We start from the raw sequence: 19,446 nt of genomic DNA on the forward strand, positions 1-19,446 counted from the left end.
AAAACAAAAGCCTTTTTTAAATTTCAGGATTGGTTAGTAGCTATTGTAAGTTAGCTAATAGGTAGGTAGATACTAATTTGTGTTTAAGCTTTTAGGGCAGTTCACTTAAAATCGATGGTTTGGATTAAGATCATATGGGATATATCTCAATCGGAAATAAAAATAGTTATTCATTTGATATTTACTATTTATTTCAGTTTTATAGACTCGTCTTAATTTTATATCGTATTTCTACTAAGTAACAACATAAGTTTCACGTTATCATAACAACAACGAGTAGACAACTTCACATTATGTACAGATAAAATATTAGCTACTACTATTTACAGAGGCTTGGTCGTTTTCAGACTTCATTTAAAAATAACACTAGATTTTAACTTAATTGGAATGTGCTAGAATATTCATAAAACGTGGCAAGTAGCATCTTCTGGCTTAACTTTACAATATGTTACAACATAATATTTACAAAAAAATATGAGGGGTTCTAAGACACAAATTTGGATTTATATTATAGTCTGTATAAATCAAGGATCACTAGAACACGGAAAGACGTGTGACACAGATAGAGCTAACGTTCATAATATATTGGTTCACTATTCACATACTGTACATTCACTATAAACACTAGAAATCACGGATAAATATTTAGACCATTTCATGTTTGACATCGGGCGGCCGTTGCTGGTCAGATGGACTAGGAGGTGCTGGCGACATGGCTGATGATGTGTGTCGCCTTAATTGCTGCAGTAAAGCGGGGTCCAGCGCTGGCCACCACCCGCCGAGGAGCGGGTAATGAGCCGTCGGCGCTAGCGGCGCGCGGGTCTCATCTTCTCCCGATCTCACATCCTCTTGATCACTGGCGACTACGTCTATATCTTCCTCCACTTCTTCCTCACAACTGCTATCTCGCCGAGCTCTTTTTTCCGGAGCATCATCAGGCGCAAGCAGAGATGCTACATCAAACTGTCTCTTCCGCGTCGGAACTCCGGCAGGAACTCGCCCGCCGCCCCAAAACGGTAAAGGCAATGCCGTCGGTGGAGGAGATTGTGGTGGCGGCGATGGAGAATCTTCTCCGTCATCATCGACCGCTAGTCCCATGTGTTTCCGTACTTTGCGCTGAGCTTTGCGCCTCCGGAAGTCACCCTTACGAAAGTCTTCTATATTAGCTGGATGAATCGCCCAATAGTGGCCTTTGCCATTTGCAGATCTTCCGGCTTTCACGAAGCAGTCATTTAGTGATAAGTTATGCCGAATCGAGTTCCTCCATCCCGGTCCTCGGGAGCGGAAGTACGGATAATTGTCTAGAATGTGCTGATAAATGTCAGATAAAACAAGTTTATGATCCGGCGAGCTCAAGATGGCCATAGCAATAAGGCCGATGTAACTGTGCTGCGGTTTCGGTTCTTCAGGTTGTAGAGCGCGTTGTTGCAGGAGTGACATGGATAATGCCAATCTAGGTCCATAAGGCCCATAGCATGGTGCGACTGATGGTGGATATAATCGGAGTCTTTCAGCGACTGCATAGTTGTAGAGTTGAAGTCGGTAGTGGTCGATCGCGGCGGCGGTAACTGCGGGCGCGTCTTTGCCAAGCGGCCACGGGCCTCCCTCGGCTCCGCTGCACATGTTCGCGATGAGTGTCAGTGCACGAATGCGGGTCTGCCGGAGGGCTGGCTCGCGCTGCGGGCCCCGGCGCGAGAGGGGGCGGGGGCGGGCCCGGCTAGCCAATCACCGCCAGCCCGCTCCTTGTATACGTGTTTTTGTTTAGCGACGCCCCACTCCGACGGCTTTGCAACTCCACGCACCCTGCCTTAAGTCTGCGGTACTGCGCGCAATGACATTTGTAAGTATACAAAGGTGAGATTTTTAAAAGTAAAAAAGTATTTTATTTGTTTATTAAAATAAAGTCCATGTGTTTACTAATCGCGTTTTGATTTCCAGTTTATATAATTAATAAATTAAAGTTTCACAGTACGTAAGTACGTTAGGTAGGTAAGTTAGTTTTAGTACCTACCTATCAAAATATGAACAACATTTGTACCTACGAAATTTTTTTATAAGCTACGAATACCAATCTATTTTATTAATTCATCAACTGCAAGAATATTATCGATATAGGTACTCTTTTTAATTGTATCTAGTCTTTACTTAATAACAGTCCATTCGATCCGATTTGTAGGTAGGTATGTAAGTACTTGCCTAGGTAAATAAAATCAAATTAATCTATTTTGCATATTCTTCATATCAATCCCAATTAAGTAGGTCCCTACCTACCTTATTTTCAAGAAATTTAAAAATACAAATCTACCTAAGTAAGGCAACCACGCTCCAATTCAAATAATTTGCTAACTAAGTACCAATAAGATGATTAACACTAGAGCGCTCGCGCCTAAAATTTTCCTTGAGTGCACGCGTGGGTCACATATTATGTCACCCAATACGACGCACGTTTTTTTTCATAAAAATCGTAGTTAAAAAAGTAAACGAAGTACTTATTTATGAATCAACTTTATTTTTAAGTGATGAAACAAAAAAAATATCAATATTTTCTCATTTTACTTAAATTATGAGCTAAACATAAACCTCTGTGAAAAGTAACTAATTTATTACTTATTGTGATCAATCAGTTTTTTTTACTTTGGAAACTACAAATTTGTGAAAAATAATCATCTAATTATAAAGTTTAAGAATAAGTTGTTCTTATCCAATAAAATTTTATTTTCAACTAGGTTTCCGCCCGCGGCTTCGCTCGCGCAGTCAAAGAAAACCCGCATAGTTCCCGCTCCTGTGGGATTTCCGGGATTGCGTCATTTTCCCGGGATAAAAAGTAGCCTATGTCCTTCCTCGGGTATCAAAATATCTCCATACCAAATTTCATAAAAATTGGTTCAGTAGTTTAGGCGCGATTGAGTAACAGACAGACAGACAGAGTTACTTTCGCATTTATAATATTATAGTATGGATAAAAAATAAGTATGTCCTAACACTCGAATATGAGTATTTTATTTCGATTTTAGTTACCCATAGGTATATTAATAATTTCTTAAAAGTATAAATTGATCATAAGAGCAGTAAAAAATAAAAGCGGTATACTTGATTTTCACTCGTAATTGTATGATTTCAAAAACTTCCTAGAACGCTTGCGCGGGGGACATGCGTCACCCATGTACTTTTATATTTTCGCAGAGTACACTTCGTTGCACCAAGGAAGCTGATACGCTGCTAAAATGTCCGGTGATTGGTAGTCGGGGAATACCTGAGACAACAACACTCAAACACGATTGTTTAAAAAAATATTTAGCAATATATAGCACTGGGTGACCTATGTCCCCCGCGCGTGCGCTCTAGTGTTAAGTTTAATCTTTGTAAGGCGAAATTAGGTAACTACATATTCACACGTTAAAAACATAAAAAATTGGTTATTAAGTCAACCTAAACGAGAAGTTATTATGTGTTAATCATACCCTTTCTACCCATACTTTATTTTAATTTTCCTACATTATTAACGAAGCATTTTATAATCTTTTCCACCACAGCATAACCCAAGTGTGGTTGATTTGAACATTTGACATAACTGAAAAAAATGCATCACTTTTTTTGCTGTCGCTACTTGAAACCGTTACAAATGACAACTTCGTACCGAGTACTTCCCTGTTATTTTGAAGATATCACAACAAGCAATAACACATTACTTCTCAGGAGGTGCGCGAGAGGGAGATGTCTATATAAAAATAGGTTTGATTCTACGAGTGTGAAAAGGATAGAGGAATGTGCAACAGTTTCACATGTGACATAATTTGTAGACAGCGCGTTGACCGAAAATAAACGCTGATGCAAAATTAGTAAAGCTCACATTTCTTTAGCAATAATTTACTCATAAAGCGTTGTGCACACTATGTTTAGGGAATGAAAATAAAGAGCTTTCATTGCGAGTGCGAGCAGAGCAGAACGAACGAGCGTTTCGCGCCAACAATGACGTCGCCGCCCATTTAAATACGCCATCTTGTTTGTGTCTCCTTTCGCTTTGTGAAGCAATGTTTCGGAAAAAGGAAATTACAGGAAATATTTACCCATTTGTTAAGTATACAGATTGGTAGCAATCGACATTTTTGTTTACATTTGAAAATTATTTTAGAAAATTACTTATTATGTCTGGTTGGATAACTTTTTTATGTTTATTTCTTGCGAATTCCAATTTCATTCATAGTGTTATAATTCAAAATAATAAATAAACTATCAGCATGTGTTTTTCTTGCGTTTTTTTTTCAGAGACAAAAAATAACATAATTATTACGAGATTTCTTCACGGTTTCTCTCTTCTTTCTTTAATTCGTTTGGTTTATAAACGTTACAAACCCAATAGATGTAGAGCGGTAGAGACTCATAATGAGCAGATATTAATTATTATCTCTATGAGTTCTTCTTGGGATACAAATTAATCTTATTAGGTATCATTCCTGGTTATTAACCGTGATTAGGGAATTCCGTAGGTATAATTAAAATAAGTAGGTACATAGTTACCTACCAACTATAAGCCTCATAAGTACCTACAGTAAAAAATAGATGAAACAAAATTGCTCCACGCTTCTTGTATTTCCTTTATTTGCCGTGTATTTTCGTACAAATGTGTGTTTTCAATTGATTGGTCGCATCACGTCTCCCGGTGACGTAAAACAAACGAATTGATCGGCAAACAACGCGAACGCGCGGCACGCTGCACGAATTCTAATTTAAAGGCAACAACAGACTACTCGATACTAAAATATATTTAAATACCTATAATGTATAGTAAATTTATTCCAAAATAAAAGTTTATATAATATAGTAAATATTAAGTAAAATAATCGCATAAATCTGATTATAGATTGTAATCACTCTGTTGTTTATTTATAATCACTCATGTGTTAAGCTCATAAATTAAAACCACTTAAAACGGATTGACCCATAATGCAGTCTTACAATTAATTAATGCAGTAATACTTACCTAATATACCTACAACATCGCTCGGCCCTAGAGTAGGAAAAATGTAGAGCAGGATATTATTTTCACGCTATTATAATATTTTCGTTTATAGTTTAGGTACACATTATAAGGATATTGTTAAATCTTCAACCGACGCTTAAAGAAAAATGTTCTGTAGGTACATAAAGTTATCATTGCTGAACAAAATAATAAACGCAAGGAGCTTTCTTTGGCGCCTCATGCCAAATAGCGCCCTTTCTATAGGTAGGTAAGTACCTAGCCAATACCCGGAGGTCATGTATGCCAAAAGTAAGTTATACCAAACAAATGTAACCTCAGAAGATAGTTTTAATTATAGAGAATATGCCATGATAGGCTTGCATTTGCATACCAGGCTCCTACTGCAATTTCTATGTCAAAAACTAGGTTCCATTTGAAACCAAATTTTTCATAAGAGTGATTTAAATAATTGATTAAAATTAGGTAGGTTCTTTCATTAAAAATATCCATCGGGAAGTTTTGATCTAGGTAAGCTATGTATTATGATGAAAGTGTTCAAAAAAATATATCATTCAATTGTGAAAATAATACTGTTCTAGTTACTAAAAATCTATTACCTGTAGGTAAGCAAAAATAGTTCAAAAGCTCTCATATAAAAACTTTCAATGTTTGACATAAAAAGCTTCTAATGAAAGCTTTTATTATTTTTTACTTTAAAAGCTGTCATTTAAAGCTTTTAAAGTCAAGCATGCATAAGCAAGTCTTAACCGCTCTATTTCCAAATATGTACCATTCCAAACAAATCAATACGTCCCGATCACACAGATTCGAAATTAGACCGTTTTGAATTTATGCAGATTGATTTATTTCAAGCCGAGTTTCATTGTTGTTCTAATTGCCGAGGCCGCAAGACGGAGGCGGGCCGCTCCGCCCACCGCTCCTGAACCCATTGTACTCGACTGTACCAACTGTACCCTACAACCGTGGCAATAAATTTTGTGCGCGACAGTACGGCCCACGGTTTGTTCTGTATTTGCATTGTTTATGTAACTGTACCTAGTTGTACATACGATTTATTGTTGGGCAGAAATAATAACATCCGTGGTGGTAAACATATTGTATAAAGTATGATTATTGCAGTGGAATTTATTTTAAATGGAAAATATAATACAGACATACAGGCATAAAAAATAAAAGATCTGAAATTTTGTTTCTCTACCTATACGTAGGTAATGTTTTTTTGATTCAATGTGGAGTCCGACTAAATACCTTACTAGGTATAGGTACTTACATAATAATAATATGACATATGATTATGTAATGATAAATGACTACGAGTAACTATGTGTTAGGTACCTACCCTCTACGTAGGTCGTAGACTTTACTCTACGACAATGACTCTTCCTCATTTCATACGTTGTTTCATACTCACATAATAATTACATATGTCTCCTATGAACAAAAAACGGTTAAATAACATTTAAAAAACACATCAAAAATTATTTACCACGCTACATAAACAAAATGTAAACGAAATATTTAGAAAAGCGTTACAAGCGAACATAAAAGCGACATCAAATTAAGCGCAAAGCTGAAACTTCAGCGTAATATTTAGAATGTAAATAGCTTTCTTGTTAAATGCCGCCCGCTTGTATATTGAATTACAGACTTTGTGTGGAAAACTGTTCGCAAAATATTTTGGCGTCACAAAGGAGGTATTAACTGCTGGCGCGCGGCGTCCATGTTAATTTTATGTAAATCGACCGGCGCGCTGCCGCCGCTTTCTCGCGACTTTTCTGTGTTTATGAAGAACTTTTTTCTTGGAATTCGTATTTTCGCGGGTGTGTGGAAATTTCATATTGGCGTAATGTGTAGGGTGTGTAGGATGCTTCGTGTATATTTTTAATGCATAACTGAAATATCAACACATTCTGCTTACAAAGAATACCTAGAGGGTACGTGGGTATTGTGAAGTGTAGGCAATATTGAGTAGGTAAACTTATTGAAATCATTGGTGATGAAAAGAAAAATAATAAGCATTTTAATTTTTAAATAAATAAACTTTAATAAAATTGTCGTGGCCAATTTGAAAATAAATATTTTATTAGGCCCTAAAATAACCTCTTAAGCCAATAATACATTCTTAGAATCCAAATCCCACAAAAACTGATTAATAAATCCATTGCGACACTTGAACAAGCGTTTATCACGAAACTTTGAATAAATTAACACTTCTTGCGTTGCAATAAGATCTATTTTTGAAGGGTTTTTTACAATAATACTCGCCTAGCGCCCTATATCGCAACTGAATGCTGCTACCTCTATTGTAATCCCCTGACACTTTTATAGTAACGATTAACAAACGAAATTAGAACCCAATAATATTATTAAGTGTTTTTTTCGAGTTATCGTGAAGAATGACGTCCCCTTTACGAGTTAATATTTTGAATAAGTGCTCGTATTACCACCTACGTTTGTGTAAACACAATAAATATTTTTTTAGAGGATCTCTTTATCTCAGTGAGATTGGAGATATGGATTGTAAGTTGAAGATACGTGCTTAAGATATAACATTGTCATATTTTTCGCTTTGTTCCCTGATGGAATTTGACGAAAGCTTCTGTAAGATATGAAAATATTAAGTGCTAACTACAAAGTTACAACTGAGGGACAATTACCTACTTAGTTAGTAGTTCATACTTCATTAGTTACTAGTAAGTACTTTTAGCAACGTAAGATTTGTTTAATGGTATTTTTAAACGAATGGCAAAATAGCGATGACTCTACCTCTCTTTATCTACCTACTCTTTATAAAGGCTAGATCAGCTCGATAGGAATTTGCGAATGTATAACTTCATAAATATTTAATTTTTCATAAGAATACTAAATCTTATATCAATCACCTAGCCATTTTTTTCTGTATGTAATGTAAGAAATTTCACATTAGGTTATGGAGCTTCAACCTCTGACTTCAAATTGAAATAAGACAGTCAGACTGTAGCCTATAACCATATATATCAGGGCCAGCTAGACAAACTATCAAGCTATCTACAAATTTCAAATATAGGTACAATAAGGCAACTATTAATACTAACATTATTGAGGAAAATATCGACGTAAAAACTTTAATAAAACGTTTTTTTTTATGACGTTCATTGTTCAATTATGAATCAATTTACTTTCCATAAAAACGATCCCAAAATTAATTCGCAATAAAAAACCCGTGGCCACAGTAAAACAAATCACATCCGTATCGTAGCAATACATTTCCGTATGAATAATGTAGCGCAGGCTGATCGAATTAAGCACTCGACCAACAATGACAGGCCAGGATTAAGTGACGCTAAGTGGATTACTTGCTTCCGTTCCTTTGTCAGCCAACTTCGCTACTGGTTAAGGACCACAAATGTTTGGCTACTGTGGTCGGATTGACAATTGCTTATATTTTGGTATGGGTTCATGTAAGTTATTTGTTTTGTGAGTGGTAACGATTTTTTTATGAGTGGTTCATATTTTTTTTTCTTTCAAGTGTAACGATTGATGAGTTGTTTCTTCTTGTTTAAAATAGGGAATTATCGCAAAATAATGATGTAAGGTTTTCATTTCAAATACTACATACCTACCTAATAATATAATATGATAAAAATCACGACAAATTAAAACTTCGTTATAGCAATACTAATGACGACTTACAAAGGGATTTTAATATAATTAACAATTCCATGTGCACATAATAAATTAATCAATACGTGTCAAAATTACACATCCGATTAAATGCTCAACATGTATCGATAATGCGCTAAATAGAAAGAAATGACAAGCACCCTCATTGGTGCAGTTCAATGAGTTACAATGGCTCTTTAAATCCACAGAATTATTCTCATTCGACCACGGAAGCTCGTGAAATAAAAACATTTGGTGGAACAATACAATCCATTGTGACTCGCACTCGAATTATTCTGTTTTGTCAATACGTAAATAGTGCATAAATATTTAAACAGCTTAAATTCTAACCCTTGGGAAGCGCTTTGTTTCGTTTTTCTGTTTCACATTTAAATGTAACTTTGACTATTTTGCTGACAGTCAAATTGGTGGTGATTTTTTGTTAATGTTGCTGTTTTAACGGGTTATGAATTATGATGTAAAAAAATTGTTCGTCAATAATAAAATTTTCATATTATTAAAAGCTGGTAGGTACTCGTATATTTACAATGAAGAATTACCGAATAATATTTTGCCGCCCCCGGTGAAGGAAACGTATTATATATCTATTATTATATATCTCATTTTTTTTGTTCAACGTATGATTTCTACTGCAGCCTGCAGGTACCTACTTACAATCTACTTATGAAAAAAATACTGACCACAAGTATAGGTGTTACACATTACCCCAGGTGCCAGCATCCTATAAATAAATTATCACGAAATCCGCTAAATTCTGAAAAGAATCATACTACATCTGCGCGATCGCTCCAATTTCACACCAACATCTTAGGCGATTTTAATTCAATTACAAGTGCTTTGTCCGTCCATTGGGCGCACGCTCCAACAATGTATATTTTGCCAACAATAACTGTATATTTTGAACACAATACATAAATCTCTTCGATGACGGCCCATCAATGATGGTCAGTATTTTTTCAACACTCAAAAGTAACTGTACTTCAAAGAGTGTAGGAGTTGGTGATGGAATTGTGAATACAATTTGATTCTGAGTGTTAGATACTTTGTCGATTCATTTTCTGATACTATAATTATTATACAACGTATTTTGTACAAACTCCTGGTCATAAACTGGGAAATTGTTGAGGACTAAATTATAATTTGTAAATATACAGGATGTCCCACTATTGGTATACTAAGCGCGAAGGGACTTGTAGTTTAGCATACACTGATCACGTAAAAAATACTTAAACAACAAAATTACGTCAAATTTTTTTTGCAAAATTTTTCCTGAAAATCCATGTTTTCTTCTCTAGCTTCGCGCAGCCGGCATATACCGCTTCGCTAATGTGAGCATTTTGTCTATGAACACATAATCTTAAACGATAGCTCACGTGGTGGTGGCAAAGTTGCGGGGATTGCTTGTTATGAGTGTACACATAAAGTTTTAAGAATTCTTCTATTTGTAAAAAAAATGCGTCTGGAATTTTATAAGTATTTTTTACGTATTCAGCGTATGCAAAACTATAACCTCCTTTGAGCTTAGTATACCAACAGTGGGACACCCTGTATAGGTACTTACATTAATTTAATTTTCAATTAAAATAAATGTGTCTTAAGTTTTTAATTAGGTATCTACATAGGTACATAGCCTACCTAATTCTTAGTTTTGCATCAATACCAAAGTAGGTACATACACATGTATAATATGTGCATTTCGATAAATGGTGGAAAGTTTAGAACCTGCCATTTCAGTTCCTAAAAATAATCAACCTTTTAAATCTCTATAAAAATAAATCAACAACAAAACGTAACTAGCTCCTCGACCACATCATGAATTGTGTTTGCTTGTGAAGTGTTTATCAAGTCCTGCACTGATAGAATCTTAATCTCGGATTAGTCGAATGTTAAAGACCATTGTCAGGTTGTCTACACTTCAATTGGGATGCCCACCTAGATACAAAAGGCCTATATCTGGGTCAAACTCTCACGCGAAATAATGGAGATTAGCACATCTTTTCCGATAGTGTATCCGGTCGACTTCGTTGTTGCAATACAAATATTATGTCCCAATTTATCGATAACGAAAATAGAGATTTGTTCTGTTCCCTTTTACTATGTACTTATAATACCGCGAAATAAGTAGTAATCGAATATTTTAGAAGTTCTCATAAGTCCAAAGCCCACAAGGTCAGTAATAGGATCATTTTTTTAATACAATAGTTACGTACGTCTATCAGTAAGAACTTATAAAGCATTGTCTTGCATTTTATATTCTATAAAATGTCAAATAAATTATGAATATGATATATTTATGTCATTTTATATTGTTTTATATATTTTGTCTAATTTAGACTAATTTTTTTCCTAGAGTAATTTTTATCAGTTCACAGAATGTTTTGTTTTATAAATATAAGAAGACTTTCTAGAAAATCAATTGCATGTATTTTTATAGTGATATCATTGTGTGTTTTTACACATGTGTATTTATTGCACTATGTAAATGATTTATACGAAAATGTTAATAGTTTATTAACAGTAATGCAACGCAGACGTGAATATAAGTTGAAAGGAGATGTGAAATACGTCTTAACCTGGAAGGAAAACCATCTTATAACGCAGGAGATATTTACCGCACAAAAATGTTCACACGCAAATTGCTATTTCACCAGTCACAGAAAATTCCTTCTCAATTACCTACAATTCGATGCTATTGTCTTCAGTGAAAATTTCCTAGAATCAGAAACCGAAGACAGACCAAGTAAACGTACGGCGTCGCAAATTTACGTTTTCAATTCTCTTGAATCGTCATACAATAACCCCGCGTGTAACACGTACGACGACGGCTTTTTCAATTGGACTTTTACATATCGTCTCGATTCTGATATCGTGTGGAGTTACTTTATTGTGCGAAATCTTACGGGAGCCGTCGTAGCCCCCAGCGTTTCTATAAAATGGCAGAGAAGTTCCAAACCTGTGTCGCGCAGGATAAAGCTCATTTTAGGTAAAAAGAAAAAAGCGGCAGCCTGGCTTGTAAGCCACTGCAGAGCCGACAGCTTTAGAGACGAATATTTAACCAGGCTCCAAGAACATTTATTCCATTTCGCCCTGAGAATTGATGTGTATGGTAGCTGCTCGCAAAATAAATGCCCACATGACAATTGTGACATTATGTTGAGGGATTATTACTTTTACATGGCCTTCGAAAACTCTTTCTCGGAAGACTACGTGACGGAAAAAGTTCTGCATGGATACGATAACTATGCCGTCCCTATAGTATATGGTGGCGCTAACTATAGCAGGTATTTTTCTGTGATATTTCCTAATTAATCACATGTTGATATGCTTATATTTTTGCAACAAAGAAGATCACTGTAAAAATATTCAATTCGTTGCTTTGCAGTTTTAAATTAATCCATGTTGCAAAAAACAATAACGTATAGTTCACCATAAGTTCCTTTCTTCATCACTTAGAAATAAAGTAGATTTTGTAAAATGGAAGAAAACTTTCTATTGAAGTTATTCTATTCATTTTTTGCCCATTTAAGTATCATACGAATCAAATCCATCTAACACACTATATACCCTACACTATAAAGCCGTCCGATTTCAGGTTCCTCCCAGCCGGATCCTATATAAACGCGCGCGAGATGCACCCTTATAATTTAGCCTTCGCCATGTACAAAGCCATAAAAGATCCCAAGCTTTATGAAACGTATTTCAAATGGACTAATTTGTACACCGTAGAATCCGATCCCCGTTCAAGCCACCCCCTGTGCGAGCTATGTGAAGCCCTACATACGAAGTCTAGGCATGTACCGGCAAAAGAAAAGTTTCGAATTTGGTGGAATGACATCAATGGCATGAAATGGTGCCTTTCACAGGAATATTGGAACGAGACGTCGCTCGTTAATATCGATGGCAGTCATATATTTCGTTTGTATTAAATATATGTTATATTTGGAGATTTTGTTTGCATGTGTTTATGATATAACTAGTTTTTAAGTTCCTGATCGGTCGATGTGTTTGGAAAATTACTAGACGTAGTATTTTTATTTCAGGTAAAGTAAAACGTATTGAGTATATTCAAAGCACCAGACTTGGCATTAACAGTTGGTAGAGGTAGAGCGGAAAACATCAAATTATTCATCAATATATTTGATGATTTCCAGTTCATTTATAAAGAAAATACAATTCTTATTGAAATCGAAAGCAACCCTAAAAGTAACAAACATAACAATAAAGCGAAAAACTCATCAACGTTACTTATAAGACTTCGACAGCGATAGTTTTCTAATCCACCTCTACTCCGTTATTAATTTCGTATAACACACAAAAGAGCATGTTGCCACAAATACGGTATAAAGACGGGAAAGTAATTAATGTTCAGTATTGGTTGAATCCACCGCTACAAGGGGCTCGCACAATACGGTAGTTAGAGGGGGCGCGGATCAGCCGACGTTTAACGAGCAAATTATTTAGTAAATGTTGCCAAATAATAACATTAATGTTGCTGCGAGGGGTTGTCGTCGTGTCTACTAGTCGGGAAATCGTAGAATGGATTTTGGATGCGATCTTGTGAGATATGTAGGTACCACTGTGTCTCTGTGGCCTGAAAACTGTGTTCTAACTTGTAGGTAACACTTTATATTATAACATTTTATACAAAATTCATAACCTTTTCACAGTAAACAAACCAAAATATCTATTAACATTGTCATTTCACTCAGCTCTACATTTTCTGTATAATAATTTGTAAGATTCTATTGACAAATGAAAATAAGTATAGTTATATAGTTAGTTTTGAAAATATCGTCTTCTTCTTCTTTCTTTCAAGTTTCACAATTCTGATTCAAATTACCACAATCCAAGCCCGGTTTGCATCAACCAAAACTAACCATTCCTTCCACTTAGTTTACAATGTACTTCCTATGAACAAAGGCTATCATAATGGACAAGTAACCTCAAAAATATATCTAAGAGCTGGTACTACCCTCCGTGGTTAGCCAATGAGAGCGTCGACACTCGACCGGTTCGCAAACAGGGACACTGAATGCCTCTTAATTGAGTGGCTCTTGAATCTGACGTGGATCTATTGTGGATACCATTATAGCAATTATGAATTAAACGCGAATTAATCATTGTGATGTTATGCGCTCCAGTGAACTGGGAAAGTCGAGCACTTGGGGTTTTAAGTTGGTATATAAGAGTATTTACTGTGAACCTTGTTGAAAAGACTTTTGGGTCCAGCAAAATATAAAATAATGAATAAAAGTTCGACTTGTGACTAATTATATACACTGTAAACTATGGATTATTGGACCAATAATGAGATAAAGATGGTCTCTTCTTTATATAGCAAAATGTTTAGTTTATTTATTTGTGTACGATGACAAAGTGATTAGGTGCGAAACGAAATAGGTACCTCCATAATGTATTCACAAAGCGACCCGACTTGTCTGGACTGTTGCCTGTGGCCGAAACAACGCTGTGGCCCCTACAATGTGTTCGATTTATTTTTCAATAAAATGCTTTTATTACAAGCAAACTGGAAGCGATTGATATCATTATAAAATTGTAAGACCAATTATTATGTACCTACTTGTTTCGCTTCAATTTTAAAATGACTTACGAATAGTTCCAGATAGGTAGACATGTAAGAAAATAATCATACATAATAATCAATGGCATACGAAGGATCGATTTGCAAGGTAAGAAACACATTTAAAATTGTAAGCTGGTAAAATCTTTCGGAAAGGCGTTTGAATTTAACTGTAAGTACGATAATTGATATTATATTTGCATGTGTGTGCGCCCTGGAGGGAAGATTAAATACTGGAGATAGCAGAATTTGCTGAAAATAAACATTCCCTTATTTTTAAAAAAAAAGTGCATTTAAAGATTTTCGAAAATTCACTTGCCACGATTTTGTAGATACAATTTTGTAGATACTATGTAGTACAGGCAGACTTATGCATAAGCTGCAACAACAATATTGCAGAGAATTCTTACAAAAATGTGCTCTACAATAGTATCTACCATCTTGGCTGGTAATTGTCACGTTTAAACCCAGTATCAAAAGTATTTATCAACGTTGCGCAAAACTAAAACATCCCCGGGGAGCGAGAAGCCCCCGCAAACGGAATAATTCAATAACCGACGGAACGCGCGTCTAATCCCAAAATTAGCAATACGATATCATTAAATAGATTTTGGTCTCGAACAAAGCAGATGTCGAGGGAATACCTAGTAAGGGGGTGTTTAGCAAATCATTAGCCACGTTAATGAAGGGTTGCGTACTTTGTATTTGCCTGCCATTCGCGTTGTCTCCTAAATGGACTCGCCAAAGAGAATATTAATTAATAGCCATAAACTTTACTGTTCATTTTTGTTTAATGATGTTACATTATTATTTGCATGCATTTTCAAAAAATAATGAATTATTGATGGATTGATTAATATTTCCATAGAATACATTTACTAACGAATACAATTTTGCATACTTTATTTTCACTTGAACGAAATTGTTTGAAAGTGCTACCATTAAAAATAATACGCCTGATGAGCGTAAATAGCAATCTCTTGTAAAGGCGTAACATCGGCACAATTGTCCTGGCTCGCATACACGCGCCGGCACGTGTGTCGGACAATGTGAACGTTGTGCTTTGTGTCCGATGCAGATTGCTTCCGGATGACCCGTATCGGATTGCTATCGAAAAATGTTGACATTGTTAGAGCTTCATTGATAAAATGTTGGCAAATTACAAATTGCTGCTCGTTATGATATTCAATATTTGTACATGCAACACCTGAATTTATATGCAAGTAACTTTTGAATATTTTTTGGGATTCGCTGACAGGCGCAATAATTTTTTAGTCCTCGCAAAGCCTTTACCAGGGATAAACTTCTCATAACTCATTTGAAAGGAAATTTTATACGAATTTGAAACCCTGTACTTTTAATGTAACGTCAATATAAGTAACAAGTCGTAATTCAAGTTAAACACCGTAAAGCAGGGTAATAACGTTTTACCGAGACGAAACAGCCCAATAAACATTTACAAAGACCAATCGAACATCTGAGTTTCATATTTCATCGTTTAGTCAGCAATGTGGGGAGATGGGGGAGGTTGTGAGGGGGGAGAAGGGAGGGGAGGGAAGTCGACGGAAACAATTAGGTGGAGCGCAGGCGCTCTGCTTCCTGCTCTTGGTAATTGCCGTATCTATTCGCTTATGTGTTCCGTTATAATTGAAAGCCTTGTTATCATTGCAACAATGCACCAGATTTTGTATTTCACGCTCAGATTGATTTGTTTGGATTGTTCGGTAGATAGAGTTTAAACATAATATACATACTAGTGAAACGATAAATCATAGGTGAAAAATCTAGCTGGTATGAAGTTCTGGTCTGAACGCATGGTTTATTTCTGTTTGTTTGAATTGAAAAATATAAGAAAACTAGCGGTTCGCCCCGGCTTCGCCCGTGGTACCTACATGTTTACGTTTTTTTTCATAAAAACTATCCTATCTCTCAAGTTGGATCGAACTGCACATGGTGTGCGAATTTTATTATAATCGGTTAAGTGGTTTAGGAGTCCATTGAGGACAAACATTGTGACACGAGATTTATATATACTTACCTTACAATTTGTATGTATTTCGTATTACGTAGGTATCCTCATATCTCTGAATCTCTCCATTTAGGATAGGATATATAAGTTCAAGAGTTTTTCAATCTAAGAGAATCTTTAAAATTAAGATACCTACTTAAACTAAATAAATTGTGCCTTCTTATGTCTCCAATATAGAGAAACAAACATTTTTAGCAAATTACTAGCGGTCCGCCCCGGCTTCGCCCGTGGTACATAATATTTACGTTTTCTCTGCATAAGAACCATCCTCGTACTTCAAGGAATATAATAAAAAAAGAATTATTGAAATCGGTTCAGCCGTTCTCGAGTTATGCGCTTACCAACACATTTTGCGATTCATTTTTATATATAAGACTAGCGGTCCGCCCCGGCTTCGCCCGTGGTACATGTTTACGTTTTCTCTACATAAGAACCATCCTCGTACTGCAAGGATTATAATAAAAAAAGAATTATCGAAATCGGTTCAGCCGTTCTCGAGTTATGCGCTTACCAACACATTTTGCGATTCATTTTTATATATAAGAAGATTATTTTTACCTCTATGATAATATATTCTGTAGTCACATAAAGTTTCCAAAAACCATCCAAATTATTTCTTTCGATTTTCACGTAGGTACCTACGCATATCTTAGTCAAGATATGTCTTATTGTCATTTTATCACAAGATATTACCCCTTCATTAATTCCCAAGGGGATATAAGTAACATTTGCTTTAATATCTCTCATAATAATTACACAATACGGCTTTGTTGTAATAGTTCATCATCCCATAATACCGGGATTATTGCCAGCAACCCTTTGTGGGCGGATTTAAAACTTCGTCAAAACATTTGGTCGCGTTTGTTATTTAAACTTTTCAAATATGCAATATGGCTTTATAGTGAAAATGTGTTAGTGCATTATGAAACTGAAATCGTATTCATCATCGAAACATGAATTGTGCAGGACTACAGATTAACTCATTGATTATTTTTAACACCAAGGCAAGTTTATGCATTATTCTTAAACATTTTTCTGGATTGGATACTGCCCACAAGATTTGTATTTTTTTAATTAAGTAAAATTTTAGGTAATAATATAATATAATTTGAGACCACATTTGACACAAATCATTCGTTGAAATTTCAATCTTCCTACTCGTAACGTATAATGTTATGCACATTTTTTAAAATACTCTTGTTTAAGATGAAAAATGTAACGCATTGTTAGTAGTTCAAATTAAATATTCACATCACACATTTATAAGCCCCTCGCTTTATCCTAACAACCACTTTCACTATCAGTTCTGTCAATTTGTATTTGCCTGCAATCATTAATGTATGGCATGTAGCGTTTTACTTTCAACTTGTGCAGACACATATAAAGACCAGCTTTTGGGAACTACCTCGCCCTGTAAAGCCTGTGTATATGGGGTGCCACAGATAAATTTAAAGACTAGCATGAGGGTCAAGTTATAATGGCTGCACACAAATTTAACTACATGAATGAATAGGTGTCAAGACTAATGCGTCAAAGAGAGCCGGAGGGGCGCGGACGTGCCGGGTAACAAGAGCCACTCGCCTCATAATGTTACATAATTCAATTGATTCCCCGACACTACCCACACGCTTCCTCCTAACTTCGTTTATAACGTTTTGATATTGGATACGTCGTTTTGACGCCTCCTTACACAATGCTTTCCGTAAATAAAACTCATAAATATAGGATTACTAATGTAGTTGTAATAAATAGTTAACAAAATAATTTAGATAACAACATTCATTCTAGTGGTGGTAAGACACGGCGGGAGAAGAGAAGGTGACGTGGCCAAGAGGTGCTGAGTAAGCGGCAACCTTGGCGACTGGAGCGGCGTAAGACAAGGGGGCGGAGTAGGAGACGGGGGCAGAGTAGGAAACGGGGGCAGCGTATGCTACCTTGGCGACGGGAGCAGCGTATGCGACCTTGGCGACGGGGGCATAAGCGTACTTGGCGACTGGTGCGGCGTAGGCAACCTTGGCGGGAGCTGGCGCGGGAATGGGGGTGCCTTCATAACGGACGATAGCGTTGAATCCGTGTTCCTTGTCTGCGGTGTACTCTACGATGCGGTGGACGCCATCGGGTTGAACCAGAGAGTAGGAGCCGTGGACAGCGTCTCCTTCGCGGGCTTCTTGCTGCTGCTTGACGTCACCGCTCTGGCCATCGTGTACGGAGTATTGGAACTCGTAGTGGGCGGGCGCTTCGGGCTCAGCGTAGGCCACTTTAGCGAGAGGCACTACGGGCAGAGCAGCAGCAGCCGCGATGATGCAGAAGAAAGAGACGAACTGCAAGAAATTTATGTAAATTAGTATTCAGACATTTTATTTCAGTACAGATTTAAGGAAATCCTAATTCAATAGAAATCTCTAATTCTTAATCTGGGTAATATTTTGAACACAACAAACTGCAACTGAAATTATTTTTAACTCTTTTTTGACTAAAAAGAAAGTAAAAGTGTTAAGTATACTTTCTTACGTATCCTTTTATGATAGGTTAAAGCCAATAATACTACTTACTCTGGCTGCCATGTTTAATGATAAGTTGTTTATCTGATAATGATGTTGATAGCGGGCGGTGCTGAGCTTTTATACTTCGATCATTGTAAACCAAATCTCAGGCATGTGTAGGTCAAAAACTGGTTCACGCGTTATGTCATACAAGGCAAGCCATTCATTCACTAACATTGTTTCATTTTAATATCAACATTAATATAATTTACAACAACCTTTTAACGATATAAGAGTGCATCTGCTATTATCTTACGTACGTACTCTTTGTTTTCGGATTAAATGTTAAAAGTGCAATAAATTAAAATAAGCTCTGACCTTTTTGGCTAAAAGGTTTGTAAATCCTCACTCCTCAGCGCAATGTAAATTGAGTTGCTTATTACGCATAATTGACCCATGATCTTTGCAATGCAAAAAAATTTTTGGAGATTTCGTTTAGGTATAATTGATGACCTTTTTAATAAAAAATATAATATTTAGGACATAACATACCTATGTCCTATATATACATGACATAATACTTATTAGCTACCTATTTGTCACAAAGGATGCTTAATAATTAAATAATTGTGACTCTATAGCCTCTCGCTTTTGATCATTTTTATCATATTTACCTATCTAGTTAAAGGATAGGTACAATGGTGTTATT

General features: G+C 35.9%; 3 protein-coding genes across 3 annotated transcripts; 1 reads left to right on the forward strand and 2 right to left on the reverse strand.

Moving 5' to 3' along the window:
* Window positions 1–200: 200 nt before the first annotated feature.
* On the reverse strand, window positions 201–1,623 carry fd102C (forkhead domain 102C). Its single transcript, XM_090113363.1, has one exon. The coding sequence runs from the start codon at window positions 1,621–1,623 to the stop codon at window positions 646–648; it is 978 nt and encodes a 325-aa protein (XP_089969489.1). The 3' UTR covers window positions 201–645.
* A 9,541-nt stretch (window positions 1,624–11,164) lies between these two features.
* On the forward strand, window positions 11,165–12,570 carry LOC149900267 (lewis-type alpha-(1,3)-fucosyltransferase-like). The gene is made up of 2 exons (XM_090113378.1): window positions 11,165–11,925; window positions 12,237–12,570. The coding sequence occupies exons 1-2, from the start codon at window positions 11,165–11,167 to the stop codon at window positions 12,568–12,570; spliced, it is 1,095 nt and encodes a 364-aa protein (XP_089969504.1).
* Window positions 12,571–17,976: 5,406 nt separating this feature from the next.
* LOC149900268 (larval cuticle protein A2B-like) lies at window positions 17,977–18,848 on the reverse strand. Its single transcript, XM_090113003.1, has 2 exons — window positions 18,807–18,848; window positions 17,977–18,575 (listed from the first exon to the last, which is right to left on the reverse strand). The coding sequence occupies exons 1-2, from the start codon at window positions 18,816–18,818 to the stop codon at window positions 18,039–18,041; spliced, it is 549 nt and encodes a 182-aa protein (XP_089969129.1). The 5' UTR covers window positions 18,819–18,848; the 3' UTR covers window positions 17,977–18,038.
* Between the last annotated feature and the right edge of the window lie 598 nt (window positions 18,849–19,446).

Source organism: Colias eurytheme, chromosome 19, assembly GCF_061535395.1.
Source record: "Colias eurytheme isolate Ceu_HAF_F1 chromosome 19, ilColEury1 Martin Lab GWU primary, whole genome shotgun sequence".
Classification (NCBI taxonomy): domain Eukaryota; kingdom Metazoa; phylum Arthropoda; class Insecta; order Lepidoptera; family Pieridae; genus Colias; species Colias eurytheme.